This window comes from Bombyx mori, chromosome 3 (assembly GCF_030269925.1).
Source record: "Bombyx mori chromosome 3, ASM3026992v2".
Classification (NCBI taxonomy): Eukaryota; Metazoa; Arthropoda; class Insecta; order Lepidoptera; family Bombycidae; genus Bombyx; species Bombyx mori.
In genome coordinates this window covers 76611-96750 of record NC_085109.1, presented here as the reverse complement: position 1 = coordinate 96750, position 20140 = coordinate 76611, and the positions used below count along the sequence as shown (strand labels likewise).

At 44.3% G+C, this 20140-nt stretch overlaps 2 protein-coding genes and 1 long non-coding RNA gene across 5 annotated transcripts; 2 read left to right on the top strand and 1 right to left on the bottom strand.

Annotated features, from left to right (window-relative positions):
- Window positions 1–1634: 1634 nt before the first annotated feature.
- On the bottom strand, window positions 1635–12697 carry LOC101745949 (ubiquitin carboxyl-terminal hydrolase 16/45). Of its 3 annotated transcripts, none has more exons than XM_012688504.4 (7): window positions 12538–12697; window positions 11517–12373; window positions 7096–7219; window positions 4548–4698; window positions 4302–4449; window positions 3879–3977; window positions 1635–3805 (listed from the first exon to the last, which is right to left on the bottom strand). In XM_012688504.4, exons 2-7 carry the CDS (start codon window positions 12349–12351, stop codon window positions 2511–2513), a joined length of 2652 nt encoding a protein of 883 aa, XP_012543958.3. In that variant the 5' UTR covers window positions 12352–12373; window positions 12538–12697; the 3' UTR covers window positions 1635–2510. The 3 variants fall into 3 exon arrangements, with proteins under 3 accessions (XP_012543958.3, XP_037874520.2, XP_037874518.2); XM_038018592.2 differs by having other exon boundaries at window positions 3879–3974; XM_038018590.2 differs by having other exon boundaries at window positions 12534–12684.
- LOC134200892 (uncharacterized) lies at window positions 4697–6473 on the top strand. The gene is made up of 2 exons (XR_009975998.1): window positions 4697–5414; window positions 5524–6473. It is a non-coding gene; the product is annotated as an uncharacterized LOC134200892 (long non-coding RNA).
- A 4990-nt stretch (window positions 12698–17687) lies between the features above and the next one.
- On the top strand, window positions 17688–18593 carry LOC101745807 (uncharacterized). Its single transcript, XM_004923927.2, has one exon. It carries the CDS (start codon window positions 17688–17690, stop codon window positions 18591–18593), a length of 906 nt encoding a protein of 301 aa, XP_004923984.2.
- Window positions 18594–20140: the final 1547 nt, after the last annotated feature.

Below are 20140 nucleotides of genomic sequence, written 5' to 3'. Positions count from 1 at the left end.
ATGTGTACTGTAGTAAACAACACTGTATACACTACGGAGTATACACTATAGGTATCCGAGCTCAGTGTAGCGAGAGAGATGGCTTAACGCCGGACGGAGTGAGAGAGAATCGCACAGTCGATTGCGCATGGCGACGCGTCGCCACGCCAGAAATCGGGTTTACGTGCGGCTATAGATGTTTCACACCAATAAACAAAAAATATAACGCACATGGTATTTATTGCTTGCTGTAATAATATAGTAGGTACTTACTTGTAATACTTGCTTACTCAGAAAAACATTGTGCATAATGATTTTTAAATTCATTAACCTATATACAAGGCAAACTAGTCCGCGTCGTTGGACACCTCACCTACATGTGTGCGGCCCCTGGCGGTACCGGCTCGCCCCGCGGGGAGCACAATTACAGACTCGTGTGGTTCCATCATTCACAAAACCGCGCTGACTGTATAAGTCCTCGTCAGTAAGATATTTTTAGTTTGAAGCTAACATCATAATATCATTAGGGATTTTCTTGAAATGGATAAACTTCTTCAATATGACCAGCATGAAATGAAAAGTATGAATTACTATGCAACAATTCATGAAATGTATCTCAATATTCAGAATAAACATTTTAGTGAATTTCACATGACTCTGACATGAATTTATTTTACATACCGAAATTACTATTAACTAATATAAACATTGTCATCATTACCCAGTTTGGTGATGGATGGCACCAACATGATTTGCATAAACAATTATTAATTATTTTAATTATATTAAAATTACAAATAATTAAATACCCACTAATAATTAACATAAGTTATTTTTAATATTTATTCTTAAACAATAGCAATAACTTAAACATTAACATCTTCCGAAAATGTACACATCAAAAGAGTTTCTACTAAATATTCAATACCGTAGAATATCAGTTACATCTTACTAATAAGAAATAAATAGGAACCTAGAATAAACTATAAATCATGTTAATTATTGCCAATAATGGCTTTTTGCGCCCATATACACAAGCGTGGTTGATGTCTGTTGGTGTCGGTGCCGCTGGACACCGCCGCGGTGGGCCACGAACGTTCGGTCAGCTCCGTCTGAGCCGGTGGTCGTCACACTTTTCTGATTAAGGGCCACATAGGACAATGTGTACACTGCAGGTCACACATTTTTGGACTGTTTAGTTGACCACCAGTCGATTGACATATTTAATATTATTATTATATTTTACTATTACCAGATGAATGAATTGAATATTTGACAATTAAAATTTCACCATTCACATAAGTCCATTTTCTTGCTGTAATAAATGAAAGTAACAGACGACTTAGCTTTAGCGTGTTTTTATTGGGAATTGAGCACATTATCTACTCTAAATATTTGCTCTTCGGCGGGCCGCAGTATGAGACCACGGGTCTAAGCAATCATTTGTTCATCGTAAGTTTCTGATCTTATGGCGATTTAATTTTCAAGGGTAATTGGCATTACTGCTCTGTGTGAATAAGCGAAACGCCGGCCGGCTGCAGCAGCACGGACTGACGCTGTCCGTGATCTCTTTGGTTTTATTGTTCACTGCGTAGGCTACGAAGGTCTATCCACAGAGAACAGACCTTCATTGACTGTAAATAAAACTATAGAGGTTTGTTATCAATACATTTATTTTGATATCGGTTCTTAATACGAAATACATAGAGAATTCATTGTAAAAATAAGCCAATTATACATATTATGTTGCGACATAAGTAAGCTACAATTAACAAAATTAAAATGACCGAGTGAACTGGTCGGCGTCGGCGGATCGATCTGCGTTATGTACGCTCATATGTACTACTGAGTATCTGAATCTATACTAAATTATATAGAAGAAATAAAATTGCTTTTTGTAAAAGATGCACTTGAATACAAAATATTAGAAACTAATAACCACAGCCAGACATCGCTACACACAGTGGACGCAGAACTACAACGATCATAAACTGACATTGGTGCCGAATGCGGAGATGCCGATCCCTCCTCGTTCCTTGTTCAGTGTTCACTCAGAGGGCGAGCACACGCGCCTCCCGCGTCGGGTTGCGGCAGTCTGTCCGGAACGATGTCCATTTGCAGTTTTACTTTAGTTTTCATTATAACACAACTATTGCACTAATTTAAATTGAACAAATATATTTATAATTAAGTCTTTTCATTACAAGGCAGTGATCGCGCTTCGATAACAAACTCGAGGAGTCGGCCGCCCCCGCCCCCGACGCCCCGCCGCCCCGCCCCGCCGCATGCTGATGTATTCAATTATTTCGCGCACTCACTGTCGTCCAACTTTATATTAACGACTAATATTAAAATATTGATTATCATTAATAATTAATTAATAATAATGAATAATTTATCTGCAAATTCCTATCATATGCAAGTTCGTTTGACGAATGTACGACGTTCTTCGTCATACTTGATACATAGAGTTCATGTGGTGCAGCGCGGTGTGAACGAACCGAGAACAGTACGGGATGTGGAGCGGGCGCCTATAATATCCTCTCGTAGAAGAGCAGGTAGGCCTGCGCCCTCAACACCTTGTCTTCGCTGACTTCCGACACCATGCTGTCCGACACGTAGTACCAGCGGCCGGCGGGGGGCTCGGCCGCCGCCGCCTCGCCGGACTCGTAGCCGGACAGGTCCGAGTCGGGGCTGGCGGGGGGCTCGGGGGGCGGGGGCGGCGCGTTGCCCCCGCGCGGCAGGAAGCAGGGCGAGCCGCGGGCGCCGCGCCGCAGCTTCACGTAGGCGACGTAGTGTCCGCCGTGCATGCCGCCCGAGTGCTCCACCACGCCGTACAGCGCGTACAGCAGCGAGGCCTGGCCGCGCACCTTGTCCATGGCGCAGAAGGGCGCCAGGTCCAGGACGGTCGGGAAGTCCACGTGCTTCGACATCTTGCGGAACATGCATCGCGGCCCGATCTGGAACCGCTTGAGGTGCAGGATGAGGACGGCGGGCGGGCTGGACACCAGGAACCGCTTCGTCGCGTTTGTGTAGATCGTCTTCCCGCCCTTGCCGTTGACGCGCTCGGTGCACAGCTCGCAGCCGACCTTGTTGTTGCCCGTGAGCAGCTCGAGCGCCGTGAACTGCGCGAGGCAGGAGTGCACGCTGCACTCGTCCTCGTCGCACACGTAGCGCGGGGAGGGGGGCGCGGGCCGGGGCTGCGGCGCAGGAGGGGGAGGCTCCTCCAGGTACAGGTTGTCGAGTTGCTCGTTGAGTTCGTTGAGCGTCTTGGTTTCGAGGAGAGAGTCGTAGCTGTTGTCGACGCTGTTCTCCAGCAGGTTGCGGCACCCCTGGACGCTGATCCCCCGGGAAACGAGTTCGTTGGTGTACTCCGGTGCGAAGGATATTCTGGAGGCGGGCCTCTCGTACTCCGGCTTGACGGGCGAGGGCTCGTCGTGGACGGTCTCGGTGGAGTTGTGCTTGGTGGCCTCGGGGCTGGCGACTCCGGAATCAGGGTTGGACAGGTTCTCGAGCGGCTCGTACTGGAGCGGGATGGCGACGGGGGGCCCGTCCTTGTCGGTGCGTTCCGGAGTGTTGTCGGCCTTCTCCTTGTCGAGATGAACGGGGCTGGTGCGGATGGAGTCTGCGCTGATGACCTTCTCCGAGTTGTAGCCGGACTCCATGTGGTAGACGGCGAAGTTGGCGGCGGTGTGCGCGAGCGCGGGGCCGGGCCGCGGCTGCTCCTCCAGGTTGTCCTCCACGTCGGCGTCGGACTGCTCGGAGGAGGAGTTGCCGTCCTCCTTGGCGGGCCCGCTGGTGTCGGCGCCGCCCTCGCCCGCGGCTCCTGCGGAAGAGGAAGGGATGTAGTGCACATGTACAGGAGAGCGCGGCGGCCGCGGGTCCCGGCGCGGGGGTACCTTTGTTCTTCCGGGCTGCTTTCCGAGCGGCGATCCGTTCTTTCTTGAGCTGATGCTTCGAAGGCTTATTCTCTTCTTGAGTATTGTACGCATTTTCTTCTGAAAGTATGTTACTTAGTCAATATCATGCAGTATTTACATTGCCATGAATCAATGATGTTGCATGCTTTAGTTTTTTTATTTCCCTGAAAGTATTGCTAATGCTATGAATTCTAATTAGAGTTCAATTTTCATTCAAAGAGTTATTTACAATATAATTCTGCTATTATTTAGTGAGCTGTCAACAAAGATAGGATTCAGGGCAGGTTATGACAGTGGGGCGGGGCGCGCGGACGAGCCGGGCGCTGTGGGCGTCCACTGAACAAACCAGTACGGGGTTGGTTAATGAACAATAAAAAATTACTAAAACAAGCATTATCGTACCATTAGGAGTTTTTCTCCTGGCTACGGCCGGGGGTTGAGGACGACATGCCGCGACTGGGAGAGACAAATCCAAAAAATATTCAGCTCTGTCTGATTGGTGGAGGCAATCTTGACATTCCAAGGTCGAAACTAGAAAGCCACGGAATACCTGCAAATGAAATAATAAGAAAGCCACTGAGTCCACCGCATCCCGTGGGGCCCGGTACAGCAGGGAGCGGCGGGTCCGTGTGCTGTCGTGCGACTTACCTGTTCGGGCCTGAGCATTGTGTCCGAAGCCTGTTGACCATAAAACTTGACCTTTTGTTTGACTTCTCCATCCACTTTTGCAGGGTCCACCTTTGAATTCATTCCCAAACTGCTCAGAATCACCGATTGGTAGCGGCGTAGATCCTCTGATCTGTGTTCAATATTATTATATGTTATTTTAATTATTATTGTTGTTGCAAAATTCCTTAACCCCCGCTTGCAATGGGGGTTGACTAATATAAATCGCCTTGTAACGTTATACAAATATGACTTAAATCCAGGTAGTTAAAGACTAGACTCCGACATGCTTTGTACTGTAAACTTTATTTATAAAGCTCGATCAACAATGACGTTAAATATCGTATACATACATATCAACGATCTTATAAACCTACAATCGAATTTTTCGTATTTATTCCAAAGTATGTGATAAATACCGCCACCCCCTTGAGACATGAAGTTTTTACAGTACAAGGCGGCTGCCCCTTTCTTAAAAGCGAAACGCATTACTGCTTTACGGCAGAAACAGGACGTCTTGAGAGCCCGCACAGATAGTAAGCACCATCACCCTACCTACTTCTGCAGCATTTAGGTTGTAGATATTTATGGGTTCCGATAACCACTTAACACCAGGTGGACCGCGAGCTCGTCCAAGCATCTAAAAAATATACTTGGTCTAGCCATAAATATTGTTACAATTTAAATAAATAAAATATTACATTTGAATTTGGAGTCTGTCATTTTTATATGATTGCTCATTGAGTTTTCTCATTTTAGCGCCAATACATCGTACAATATTTTGCGATATTAAAATGGAGTGGGGTGATAAAGAGAACCGAATCGCTGTGATTGCATTACACAAAGTAGGTATGGAACCAAATGCAATTTTTTAAACTCTCCATACGCTTGGTATTAGTAAAATGTTTGTGTACCGGGCTATCAATAGCTGCAATGAGACCTCCTCTGTTTGTGACAGAAAAAGATCTGGCCGTCCACGTAGTGTTCGTACGAAAAAGGTGGTCAAAGCAGTAAGGGAAAGAATTCGAAGAAATCCTGCGCGAAAGCAAAAGATTTTATCTCGGGAGATGAAGATAGCACCTAGAACCATGTCGCGTATTTTAAAAGATGACTTAGGACTTGCAGCCTATAAGAGACGTACTGGTCATTTCTTAACTGATAATTTAAAAGAGAATAGAGTGGTAAAATCGAAACAACTACTGAAGCGGTACGCAAAGGGAGGTCATAGAAAAATTTAGTTTACGAATGAGACATTATTTACAATTGAGCAACATTTTAACAAACAAAATGACCGTATTTATGCTCAAAGCTCTAAGGAAGCTTCCCAATTAGTCGACAGAGTGTAACGTGGGCACTATCCGACTTCGGTGATGGTTTGGTGGAGTATCAGCTATGAAGGAGTGACTGAGCCATAGTTTTGTGAAAAAGGTATCAAAACATCGGCACAAGTATATCAAGATACCATTCTTGAGAAGGTAGTGAAGCCTCTTAACAACACCATGTTCAATAATCAAGAATGGTCCTTCCAGCAAGACTCGGCGCCAGGTCATAAAGCTCGGTCTACGCAGTCTTGGTTGGAAACGAACGTTTCGGACTTCATCAGAGCTGAAGACTGGCCGTCGTCTAGTCCCGATCTTAATCCGCTGGATTATGATTTATGGTCAGCTTTAGAGCTTGCTCTTACCACCATTATAATTTGGAGTCCCTAAAACAATCCGTATGATTGGCAGTGAAAATTTTTCCCATGGAAAGAGTGCGTGTTTCTATTGATAACTGGCCTCAACGTTTAAAGGACTGTATTGCAGCCAATGGAGACCTCTTCGAATAAGCTTTTTATACTTTAAATTGTTTTATATTTATGTATTAAACTAACACACTGTAAAAGTAATAAATGTTATTTGCCATAGATTTTTTTTGTTTTCCTTTGTAATAGTATTTATGGCCAGACTAAGTATATAAAAAAATAGCACTAGTTAGTACCAGGACGTAAACTTATCCATACTGCTCGCACACATTGAATTCGCACACTGGATGCGTTTCATTGTTTGAAATCAGTTGAACGAATTTGTTGTCTGTTTCATTAAGGCGTCTAACTGAATGAGCCTCATACCCGGGGCCGAACCTGATAAGAGATGTCCACGCGCGCAAGGAATATGTGGTACTTGACAATCTGCAGACGTTGGCAGCCGACCGCGGGCCCAAGGATGTTTTAGACCCCTACGCACTAAACGACTCCCCTTGAACTCTCCCGGACAAAGTACGGGGTCCCGACGCCCGACCCCCGGTCTGCCGGCAGCCCGTCAGGCCACCCCAGACGGTGCCGCCCACTAGAACCAGCACGCCAGGTCGGAACGCGACACTCTGCTAACCGGCTGCTCTTCCACAGCAGTTCCGTAGAAGTGCGCCCTCGGGCCCTTAGGTTATTGATACTATAGCCACGGTTCAGCTCAATATATTAAAAAATAAGATTAATAAAGTATCATTACATTTTAAGCATTTTTCTGCATACTATGTTATGTACATCAATTACCTGACAGCTTCTAGCAAATGCCTTAGTAGTTCATGTGCATCATGTTGGTCTCCTCCTCCAAATTGAGGGAGTTTATTAACCAGTGCCGATAATAACTTCCTTGGAGTGTAAACCCCACCCTCACCTGGAATAATAAGTATATTCTTATAGTTTATAGACAAGCCATCAAAATGGGTCTAGGCATCCACATCGAGATGTTCATAGGCCCAATAACAGAGTAGGCAAGGATTGTTGTTTGCTATACAAGTGATAATAAATTATAAGAGCAATAAGGCTATTTTTATTTTACTATTATATTTTATTTAAATTAGGTATTTACGTATGGAATTGTATTTAATATACAGAAAGTGACTTATTTTGTCATAAATATTTTCATTTCTATGAATAAAAAAATGCACTTATGGTAACAATGCATTTCTGCCAGCGTGCTACCACTGGCCCTAGCAAGGGCAGTGATTCGCAGAATCTACCACCGGATCGGAAACGCGACGAAACTCAGTGGGCTGTGTCTCTGGATCAATTTACTAGCCGAGTCCTTCTCACAAGCGACGGGTTAAGTTTCAAATAATCAGGATTATAAAACAGCAACTTCATAATTAAAGTAAAGTAAGTGTAAAAATGATTGTTTTGTTATATTTATTAAATTAAAAATTTAAGCATTTTCAAAGAATTTTTTTTTATTTTTTTTTATTGCCTTTGTAGGCAGACGGGCATACGGCCCACCTGATGGTGAGTGGTTACCGTCGCCCATGGACTTCAGCAATGCCAGGGGCAGAGCCAAGCCGCTGCCTACCGCAGCGGCTTGGCTCTGCCCCTTTAATGTGTCCTTAAAACAAAAATCTTGCATTTTGTAAAACATCTCCATAGACACAATAATGTAACCAGGTGATAAGCTAAAAAGAGATCATTTAAATTTAGATTAGTAAAACAAACTCCACATGATTAATATTATTATCTAATTGATTAATCTCATTTAATTCACTTTGAAATTTAGTCAATTTAATTCTTTTCGCAATTATTTAATCTGTAAGATTAATTAAAAACACACAATTTGTGATTATTCACATCATAATACCTTTCATATTACAAGAATTTATTTTCAAATAATAGAAGTAGTTGACTACAGTTGGTTTGGTCTTGTACTTGTATATTTCTGATAAGTTTTTCGCTCAACTGATATCATTTTCAATCAATTATATGATGGGTTAAAGTATGAAATTGCTAATTTGTCCCTACCCGATGTTATGCAGGCGAAGTAAAATGTCCCTTAGAAAAAAGGTGACACTACAAAGCTTGCATACGCCCCGTCATGACTTATGCAAGTGTAGTGTTCGCTCACGCGGCCCGCACTCACTTAAAATCCTTTCAAATTATTCAATCCCCTTTTTGCAGGATAGCCGTCGGAGCCCCGTGGTTCGTCAGGAACGTCGACCTCCATGACGACCTGGACTTAGAGTCCATCAGTAAGTATCTTCAGTCGGCATCGATGCGCCACTTCGATAAAGCGGCACGACACGAGAACCCTCTCATCGTGGCCGCCGGTAACTACATTCCCGATCCTGCGGACAGAATGGAAAGCAGTCGACGTCGCCCAAAACACGTCATCTCGGATCCTCCCGATCCACTAACGGTGCTTTTAGGTACTTCAAGCACCGGTCACCGTTCTCGTCGAACCCGTCGCTTGCGACGAAGGGCTCGACGAGTAAATTAACTCTCAGACACAGCCCACTGAGTTTCTCGCCGGATCTTCTCAGTGGGTCGCGTTTCCGATCCGGTGGTAGATTCTGCGAAGCACGGCTCTTGCTAGGGTTCGTGTTAGCAACGTCATAGCTAATTTGTACTGAAAAATTGAAATTCATATTTTTCATTTAACATATTTATTTAATCAAAATATCTACCATTATGATCTACACATTGCTGCCATCCAATAGGAATGTCATTTATGCCTTTGCGATAGAACTCTGGTGATCTAGATTCTACAAACTGTGAAAGCGCTCTGTACAGCCTCCTGGGAAGAAAGCTTTTTATGACGTAGAAAATTGTCCAAAACACGAAAAAATGGTAGTTCGTTGGAGCAAGGTCTGGCGAATGCGGAGGGTGACGAATGGTGTCTAATTGCAGTTCGCGTACAGTTAAAACGGTTTCTCGTGCTGTATGAGGTCTCGCGTTATTATGGAGCAATAATGGTGAAGATCGATTCATGAGTCAGGGCTATTTCACTGGAAGTTTTGCTATCGTTGTTCGGAGTTTGCCGTAATAGACATCTGCCATTGTAGCTTCACCAGATCGGAGAAAGCTATAGTGAACAACAGCATGCTGAGACCACCAAACAGTTACCATTACCTTTTTTTGGTAAGTTTTGCTTTAGGACACTGTTGCGATGTTTGACTTGGGCTCAACCATTGCATTTTTCGCTTACGGTTATCATAAAGAATCCATTTTTCATCACATGTCACAATTCGAACCAATATTCCTTCATTTCCGTATCGATTCAACAAGGCAACACAAGTTTCAACACGCGTTTCTTTCTGCAGATCAGTCAAATCATGAGGCACTCATTTTTCACATACATATTTTATTAATTTGACGCAAATGAGGCGATATTTTTGGTAAGGTAACGTTAAACCTGCCGCTAATTCCTGGGTAGTTTGACTCGGATCGGCTTCCAGCATCTATTTTACTTCATTGTTATTCACATGTGGTTCACATTTCTTCCACGTTGTTCATTCTTCAAATCAAAATTTCCATCACGAAAGCGTTTAAACCAAAATCGCACGGTGCGTTTATTAGCGGTCCCCTCTTCAAACGCAACATCGATATTGCGAGCTGTTTCTGCAGCATTAGTTCCGCGTCAGAACTCGTTTTCAAAAATCACTTAAATTTCAAAGTATCCATGTTTTTTGTCTAAGCTGAATAAAAAAAGAACTGAAAGTCGATAATCGAATAATGCACATTTTTTAAAAGAAGAACCTCATAGGTACCATTTGAAAGAAGTTTCACTCAAAAATTTCAAACCATGAAGGTTCTATGTCAATTACCTATTACAATAGAACGGCAATTTCATAATTTAACCCCTATTATTATCTACAAGAGATCTTCCCTGACTTCAGATGGATGAATGTTCTGCAGTATTATTAAGAACATTACTGGAATTATTTAAGTATTATTCATAGCATCTTTCTCTAACCTTAGTTTTAAAGTGTTACTTATATCTTAGAGGTGGAATTTCAAAAATTCTTTCATAGTGGATACTTACAACATATATTATCTGTCAAAATCTCAAGATGTAGCCCCAAATGGCTTAGACTCTTCCTTAATTAATCAGCCAATCAATCAGCAAGGACAAGTAATTATTTATGTCACTGTATATGTTTTAACAAATTGACTTTAATTGAACTTGTAAGTTATGTGATACTAAATAAATCAGCCACACAAGTTATTTTATCTAAATAGTATGATAGAGGTTTCAATCTTTCTCTATTTAGCTGAAACCTGGCCTCTAATATTGCGGAATGACCATAAAATTGATGCAATGAATATGTGGTGCTGGAGACGCCTCCTAAAGATCCCGTGGATGGCATTCCACACCAATGCATCCATCGTCAAAGAACTTTGTATCAAAGACCGACTTTCGTCAACTGTGCAACGACTGGTTTTAAAGTTCTTTGATCACATCTCCAGAAAAGAGGACTCGATGGAGAGACTGGTAGTCCAAGGCCGAGTGGAAGACAAGAGATCATGTGGCTGATCACCAATCCACTGGACTGTCCTAATAAAAAAGATAACTGAGTCCACCCTAGTCCAGTGTACTCGAAACGCTTTGAACTGCCAGATCTGAAAAGCAGGTGGTGTGCGGCATTGCCAGGAGGGCAATCCTCGGGAACAGGGGTGATCTAACAAATACTTTCAAGAGACAAGAGTGTCCGACTAAGAAAAATATGAAGGTTTTTCACATCTATATGTGGCTAATTGCAATATAATATGTTTAAATTTTAATTGGGTACATACTTCAGTTATTTACACTTAAGAGAAATCATGAATATATTTTACCAAAGGTTAACTATATACATTAGATATATGCTAGATAATGGAAAATTGAATACTTTAATTTAGGAAGATTATGGATCTTATAATTAAATTTTAGGCAAATCAAATTATTAAATAAGTTGTAGACTGTAGAAAAATAGTGTCTATTTTAAATTACCCAACTAAGCAAACAACAGCCTTAGTAGAGTGGTCAGCATACATAATGGGCATCAGTAATGCTAAAGGTAAGTAGAAGCCTCTGCCTACTTACATTGTTTACATACCGATATTACTTCTTAATAATATTTAAAAAATTAAATAAGAATAAGAAAATACTTATTTGTCAATTTTACCAGATTGATACTAGTAAAATTTATTTAAATAAATTATCTTACCTCCCTGTAATTCCTCTAATGTTTCTGCTAAAGTCCTTGTTAATGTTCCCCACTCTCCCAACTGGCCAGCTATAGGGGGTAGATCAACATCTTTTAATTCACCTGCATCTCCTCTCAGCTTGAGTTTTCCTCCTGGTAACTTGAACTTTTCTCCTGGCACAGACATCTCTTGCAATACTTTTAATAGATATGGGGTTTGAACTAAGCATTGCATAACAGAATTAAAAAAACATGTATTTCCTAAATTACTTAGACCTCTAACACGGCCTAAATTAACCATTGCCTTATCTTTTCCTTTTGATAGGGGATCCTTTGATATAGTTTCTATAATAGAGAAGTCTTTAGTTTCAAATGGTAACTCAATAGGGGGCAATGATTTAACAGTGCTACTGGCCAGGAACTGCTTCTTGAGGTACTCTATGCACTCATGGAGTTTTTTGGCTGTTGATGCAGTAACTTCATTATTACAGTTGTAACAGTAGATTTCCCAGGTGGTGGAATTAGCAGCGAGAGCATGGCAGTCAGAATGAGGCGTGTTGAAGTGATTTAGAGCATGTTTATTGCGTGTTCGGCCACAGAGTTGCGTGCCACAACGTAAACACATCCACAAGGACAAATCTTCTTCAAAATCTGGATCAAGTACCTCAGTTTTTGCAACTTTTTTGCACTCTGAACATTCTTTTTCAAATCCTCCGATTTTAATAGCTTTCTTTAGCCGAGTCAGATCTACTGCTTTCGCGACGTGAGGACATGCGGATTTTACGTTCTCTTCGCAAGACTCTGTTGATTCGTCTCCATTTTCTCCAGGGTCGCTCTGTCTCTTTTTTTTAACCATTGTGTCTTGTGTACGTAATCGCCTGTAACGAGATACATGTGGTAAGAATAACCGCGCGGACACAAAAAGAAAAATGTGTCAAATCTGTGTCGATAGCCATTGCACGCGTGACAACGCAAATTTATAGTTAAACTATGCCAGAAACAGATAGCACCGAAAATATTTGTAATATTAGGACTCACTCACGTTTACATATGTTGAAATAATAATAAATATTACAATAAAATGGTTTTAATGACACTACTATGATTAATTAGTTCTGAAATTGCGAGAAAAGTAAACCACGAACGTCAGACATCTTTCTGAACAGTGCTACCAACATCTATAAAATAACTTTTAACTGTCAAAAGCTAATGTCATGTGTCACGTTCTTTTTTTTCTGTTTTGCAATCTTGTAGTGTGTTGGGTTTTTTGCCAGCAGCCAGCTATTAAAATTATGTTAAAATCTTTTTTATTTGGAACCATACAAGTAATACCACGTGTTTCTCATCGTCTTGTAAAAATTCATTATTGAAATGTGGGCTTATCCCACATTCCATGCACATACACATTTACTCTTCACAATATAAAACTTATATAATATTATTAGGAATCAGAAGAAAAACCATTTAAAAAAATAACAATTAGCACACGTTTACAGAGACTTAAAACAATGACTCACGCACACCATGTCCACGACTACCTTCTCTCACGAACGCCGCCGATCGAATGAATGTTTCGAGCAAAGGCGTTGCTATTTATAGGCACTGTACCCTCAACATTATTATAAAATTCGTGTTTCCTAAATTAACACTTAAAGATGTTCTCTCGACGAATGTCAACCGACAAATGCGCGAGTGACAGAGCTGCGTGCCGGTTTTATACCCTTTTTGTAGGGTATTCCTTACACGGCCTCTCCTGACTGTGGTTCGTCCTCGACCACATAACTGGGGTCTACTCGTAACGATGATGCGGAAGCGTGCGAAAGATCTTGTTAGGTTCGCGCCTCCCGAAAGTTCAGCAGGGCAGCCGTCCCAGCTCCAGTCTGCAACCACGATGTGAGGCTGCACCACGTGTGGCGGGCGTTCCGCTCGACCGTCCTGATAGATAATCCTGAAAATGCAGGCAGAGCGCATAAGTAGCTCAGCAGGACTGCAAACGAACTACTCCTTACTCGTGACTCCCTGCGTCGGGCTTAGTGGACCAAAGTCATTATAGTCCCCAACGAGTGAAGCAGCAGGCCGCAGATCGAGCGACGTCGCCCTCTGCGTCACTGCCAGTCGTACGGCACCGTGAAGTCGGTGGCCCTCGAGCAACACATGCAGTATGCACGCCATAAGTAGATGAGCGCGCGCAGGCAGCGCGGCACGCGAGCAACACGTGCAGTATGCACGCAAGAAGTAGATGAGCGCGCGCAGCCAGCGGCACGCGAGCAGTGCGCGCAGTATGCACGTCTGAAGCAGGCGAGCGCGCGCAGCCAGCGGCACGCGAGCAGTACGCGCAGTATGCACGCCTGAAGCAGGCGAGCGCGCGCAGCCAGCGGCACGCGAGCAACACGTGCAGTATGCACGCCAGAAGTAGGTGAGCGCGCGCAGTTATGGCACGCGAGCAGTGCGCGCAGTCTGCACGCCAGAAGTGAGAGAGCGCGCGCAGCCAGCGGCACGCGAGCAGTGCGCGCAGTATGCACGCCAGAAGTGAGAGAGCGCGTGCAGGTAGCGGCACGGGAGCAGTGCGCGCAGTAGCACAATCATCCTTAATGCGCATATTCCTGTTATTATCCAAGGGCCAGTGTGCGTCGCCCTTCGTTAAGTGTCTTCTGCATTTGGTTACCAGTGATCCCTGTAAAATGGTCCCAGACCCACTCGTACGAAGATCGTATTAAAAACGTACGAGTGCATTCCACACGCAGAGTTTATTCAAACGTGTGAAGCTTCCCGGCACGCCGACCATACTCAAACGTGCCGAGGCTTCTCAATACGCCAGCCTAGGCCGATTGTATTGAGGCATCTCACCGTGTAGAATTAATCACACGAGTGAGGGATACGTAAAATGGTCCCAGACCCACTCGTACGAAGATCGTATTAAAAACGTATGAGTGCATTCCGCACGCAGAGCGTATTCAAACGTGTGAAGCTTCCCGACACGCCGACATACTCAAACGTGCCGAGGCTTCTCAATACGCCAGCCTAGGCCGATTGTATTGAGGCATCTCACCGTGTAGAATTAATCAGACGAGTGAGGGATACGTAAAATGGTCCCAGACCCACTCGTACGAAGATCGTATTAAAAACGTACGAGTGCATTCCACACGCAGAGTTTATTCAAACGTGTGAAGCTTCCCGACACGCCGACCATACTCAAACGTGCCGAGGCTTCTCAATACGCCAGCCTAGGCAAATTGTATTGAGGCATCTCACCGTGTAGAATTAATCACACGAGTGAGGGATACGTAAAATGGTCCCAGACCCACTCGTACGAAGATCGTATTAAAAACGTACGAGTGCATTCCACACGCAGAGTTTATTCAAACGTGTGAAGCTTCCCGACACGCCGACCATACTCAAACGTGCCGAGGCTTCTCAATACGCCAGTCTAGGCCGATCGTATTGAGGCATCTCACCGTGACTCTGAGTGAGGGATACGTAACTAGAGAGCAGTCATCTATAGCTCACCCTTCAGGTTCACCATAGGAATACGTATATTTGTGAACAATGATCATTATTAACTTTACTTGCTCTCAAAGAAGGCAGCACATGTCTCAGGGGTCCACCCGCCCCGCCACGACGCCATATATTGTGCAGCTGCCTGTGTACTTTTGCCATAACTGCCGCTGAGCATCGGTAGAGTATAGCGTCCACTGGGTAGAATTTCGACAACCTTATACGGGCCACGCATGCCGGAATCAAGTTTACCTGCCGACCGATATTATGCAGCTACCGGCACGTCGCTTGCGTGTTACTGCCGCATGAACCATCGAGGGGTTCGAGCTAACCGCAATGCCCGTGAGGCATCATCCTCACCATTCGGTAAGGTCCAAGGATTGCCGGATCTAGATTTCCTGTAGACTGAGTTATTACCAAAACAAGATTATCGACATTAAAAACGGCTGCTGCTCGTCGGTGCCCGTCCACGCGAGCATCATGTCGCTTTACACTCCGTGGTACCAATTGGTAAGCTCTACCTTGACCTAGTTCTCGACGAACTTCACGGCTCCGAAACACCTCAGTCGTGACATCATTAATTAGAGTCCTCACCACAGGTGTGGTGGCGTCTTTTGTACCAGAAGCTGCAGGGCGGATGTCTGTTGTCTTGCGTTTTGTGATGTTCAGAATGAGCTGAATCTCAAAAGTTTAATTGACCATTTTGCCAACACAGTCCCGTCTACTTGTTTGATATTACGCGTCACTGGTGACAACTAATGCCTGAAACCTACAAGGACTCGGCCTAGCCTGAGACCTCCACCAAAAATGAAATCAAATCGTGAGTAGATTAGTGTTCGCGGCTCTAACCTGAGGGCCCATTATGCCCCGTATCACTATTAAAGTTCAAAGTTCTATCAGAAGTAACTCATTCACTCAGCCAAACCCTAGCATCGTCCCTTAAACATGATGCCACTCGCGATAAGCATTCGTGGTCGTTCCACCCGTTAACTTCTCTGGCGCGTTCTACTTCTTCGCACAAACTTCAATGATTATCAATTATTAATCGATGGGTCAAAATACGATATGTAATAATTTTGCGACCTTGAGGGTTGCAAAGTTTTAATTGCTTCCATTAAAGCACTGGAGAGGGTAGACGCATTAGAACCAGGTATACTAGATTCTACGTGGCCTTGTTGCGAACCAACGATATTCGACATGGGAGTCGTAACTATCCGTAAAATATTGGTGGTCTGTTCAGCGCGCGCCTTATCGTTAGAACGTGTCGCGACAGGTTCAATCGTGCGCGAGCGCGATCTCGACCTCCACTACGAGAGCGACGGGCACTACGAGAGCAGTCCCTACTACGCGACCCGCGCCTAACCCGAGCACGTGACCGACGCACATCAGTACTGCGAGAATTACGCTGGTCTCTGATCCGCAAGCCATCCCGTGAAGTACGACCTCTATCGTTCGTATCGCGATTCTGTCTATCATCTCTGTGATCGCGAAAGCATGTCGTTTTCGATTACGAGAATCATCTCGAGACGGTCGCCTCCGTGTACTAGGATTTTCAGTATGTCTCATTATCACAGTTAAAATTTGCATTCACACAATAAAAATAACAAATAAAGTATGAAAGCATCAAAGTAAGCAGTCTTTGTAAAACAAAACAAAGTTCAGAGTTTTACGCTACTGTGGGCTATTTGAGTCCTTTATCCCACTTCTGATATTAGGAATCAGAAGAAAAACCATTTAAAAAAATAACAATTAGCACACGTTTACAGAGACTTAAAACAATGACTCACGCACACCATGTCCACGACTACCTTCTCTCACGAACGCCGCCGATCGAATGAATGTTTCGAGCAAAGGCGTTGCTATTTATAGGCACTGTACCCTCAACATTATTATAAAATTCGTGTTTCCTAAATTAACACTTAAAGATGTTCTCTCGACGAATGTCAACCGACAAATGCGCGAGTGACAGAGCTGCGTGCCGGTTTTATACCCTTTTTGTAGGGTATTCCTTACAATATATTTATTTCAGATAATTATAAATACACACAGAATATACATTCACACATATTACATATCTATTAATATATTATTACTACATTATATATAAAACAGACATACACACACGACAATTTATCGTGCCGCGTCAATCAGCTGGTCACCCGTTCGTTCGCGCTGTGGACACGCGCGCTTGGACGGAATGTCGCGGGTAGATCGACAAAGCACTCCTGCGCAGCTGATCGCGGCTAGCCACGCCCAGTCGAAACTTACCTCGTACTGAACGCACGTCGCTTCTGCTAATTATATACTGTTGTATTGTTTTCGAAGCTTTTGCATCTCTTGTGATAACGCGCTTTCTTTGTGTTTAGCGTTACTGTACTGTCGTGTAAAGTGGCTTCTGTGTACTACCTATAAACTATATCTCTCTGTGCTCGTAACCTTCTATTCTTCATTATTATAATAATAATTATAGACTGTGTTGTATTTTCGTGTGGACTAAGTGTTAATTGTAATAAACATTCCATTAGTGTGCGAGGTGTCGATTTTAATTTATTATCCGAACACCGACGGCGCCTACTCAGGTACCTACGTACCTTTACCTCAATTACGCTACAAGTCCGGACGACCCATACTCCAACCACACCTATACTGGAGACAACTCATTCTCGTCTATACTGGTGACCCCTGAAGAACACCATAATGAGCAGCAGTGATTCTGTCGAGACCGCTGGTTCTCATGGAGGTAGCAGTGTAAAACCCCGACGAACGAAAAAAATGCGCGTTTCCACGATACACGACAACGACATTTTGCCGTCCGACATTCGGAAGTTTAATTTGAAGGTGCCTCCGTTTTCTCCAGAGGACCCAGAAATTTGGTTTGCACTTCTAGAAGGCCAATTCGATAACTATGGCATGACAGAAGACCACATCAAGTTCAATAATGTTATCACTAACCTTGACATTCCTCACGCGAAGGCGGTAAAGGATATTATCGTGCATCCTCCGACCAGCAATCGCTATGATAAAATTAAGAGCGAGCTCATCAGACGTCTTTCCGCCTCCCATGAAAAGAAGGTCAAGCAATTGCTAACTCATGAAGAGTTAGGCGACCGAAAACCGTCGCAGTTTCTGAGGCATCTCATGGACCTAGCCGGACCGTCCGTCCCACATGAGTTTATCCAAACTATCTGGAGTAACCGCCTGCCGAACAGTATCCAGACGGTACTAGCACCGCAGCCTACCCATTCGCTAGAACAGCTGTCGGACCTTGCTGACCGAATACAGGAAATAACTACTCCATGCAACGTCGCAGCCACTTCAACATGCGGGAAGAGTAGTATCAACCAGTCCAGTGAGATCGCAGAGCTGAGGAAAATGGTGGAACGCCTCGCGTTAAGACTCGAAGACCAGACTCGCACCACAAACCGCTCCCAGAACCGTTCTCGGCCTCGGTGGCGTACGACATCCCGCAGCAGAACACGATCTGCTTCCAATTATCGACGGTACCCCGTTTGTTGGTACCACGCGAAGTTCGGGGTTAAGGCAAGCAAATGCCAGAAGCCGTGCGACTACAACGAGTCGGGAAATGCTACAGGCAGTCGATAATGGCGACAGACGACTGCCTCAACTCTCCAGGTCGCCTCTTCGTAACTGACCGCACCACGAAAACCCAGTTTTTGGTCGACACCGGTAGCGACCTCTGCGTTTTCCCACGGACCCAGCTACGAGAGCGTCGTGCACCTACCAGTTACAAACTGACAGCAGCCAATGGATCAACCATTGACACGTATGGGTACTCGCAGCTCAACCTGGACCTTGGACTCCGACGCAACTACCCATGGAGATTTATAGTGGCTGACGTGACGAAGCCCATTATAGGTGTAGATTTTTTGTGTCACTATAACTTGATTGTAGATTGTAAGAATCGAAAATTAATTGACGACACCACTACCCTGTCTGTTCCAGCTTCACTGGCCTGTAATACTAACGGTATTCTTTCTGTGAAGGTTCCGACTGGCGATTCCCACTACCATGCTTTGCTTTCGCACGATTTTCCTGAAATTACGCGACCAGCTGGTACACAACGTACGGTAAGCCACAATACACAACACCACATTAGGACTACACCAGGGCCTCCAGTCGCTTGTGCACCTAGGCGTTTAGCGCCCGAGAAACTGAAGGTGGCAAAAGCGGAATTTGAGTCCATGCTAGCTGATGGTACAGCTAGACCGTCCGATAGCCCATGGTCATCACCATTATACCTGGCACCGAAAAAAGACAACGGTTGGCGCCCTTGTGGTGACTATAGGCAACTCAATGCCCGGACTATCCCAGATAGGTATCCAGTACGTCATATACACGACTTTGCGCACAATATCACTGGTTGTAGTACGTTTAGCACCATAGACCTTGTTAAAGCCTACAACCAAATACCAGTCTGTGCCGAAGATATACCAAAAACCGCGATCACCACCCCCTTTGGAATGTATGAATTCCCGTTTATGACATTTGGGCTACGAAATGCTAGCCAAACATTTCAAAGATTTGTAGATGAGATGATGCGCGGGCTAGATTTCGTTTACTGTTATTTGGACGATTTTCTCATATTTAGCAGGGACAGCATTCAGCATGAGCAGCATCTGCGCCAAGTATTTACCAGACTTAGGAACTACGGGATGGTAATCAACTTGTCCAAGTGTGTTTTTGGGGCTCCCGAGGTAACTTTTCTAGGTTACCGTATCTCGGAGAGCGGAACCAAACCACTGGACGAGAAGGTACAAGCCATCAAAAACTTTCCCCCACCCAAAGACGTTAGGACGCTTAGACGGTTTTTAGGTATGGCCAATTTTTATAGGCGGTTTCTGCCTAATGCTGCCCAAATACAAGCTCCTCTTAACGCCCTACTTATGGGTTCAGTCAAAGGCTCCACTCCCATTAGCCTTAATGACGTTGCTCTGAAAGCTTTCGCAGAGACCAAGGAAAGCCTCTCCAACGCGGCACTCCTGGCACATCCAGATTGTCAGGCTAAGCTGTCTTTGGTTACAGACGCATCTGATTTGGCTATAGGGGCTGTTTTGCAACAGCTGAAAAATGACACGTGGGAGCCTCTAGGCTTTTTCTCCCGTAAGCTGAGTCCGTCACAGAATAAGTAC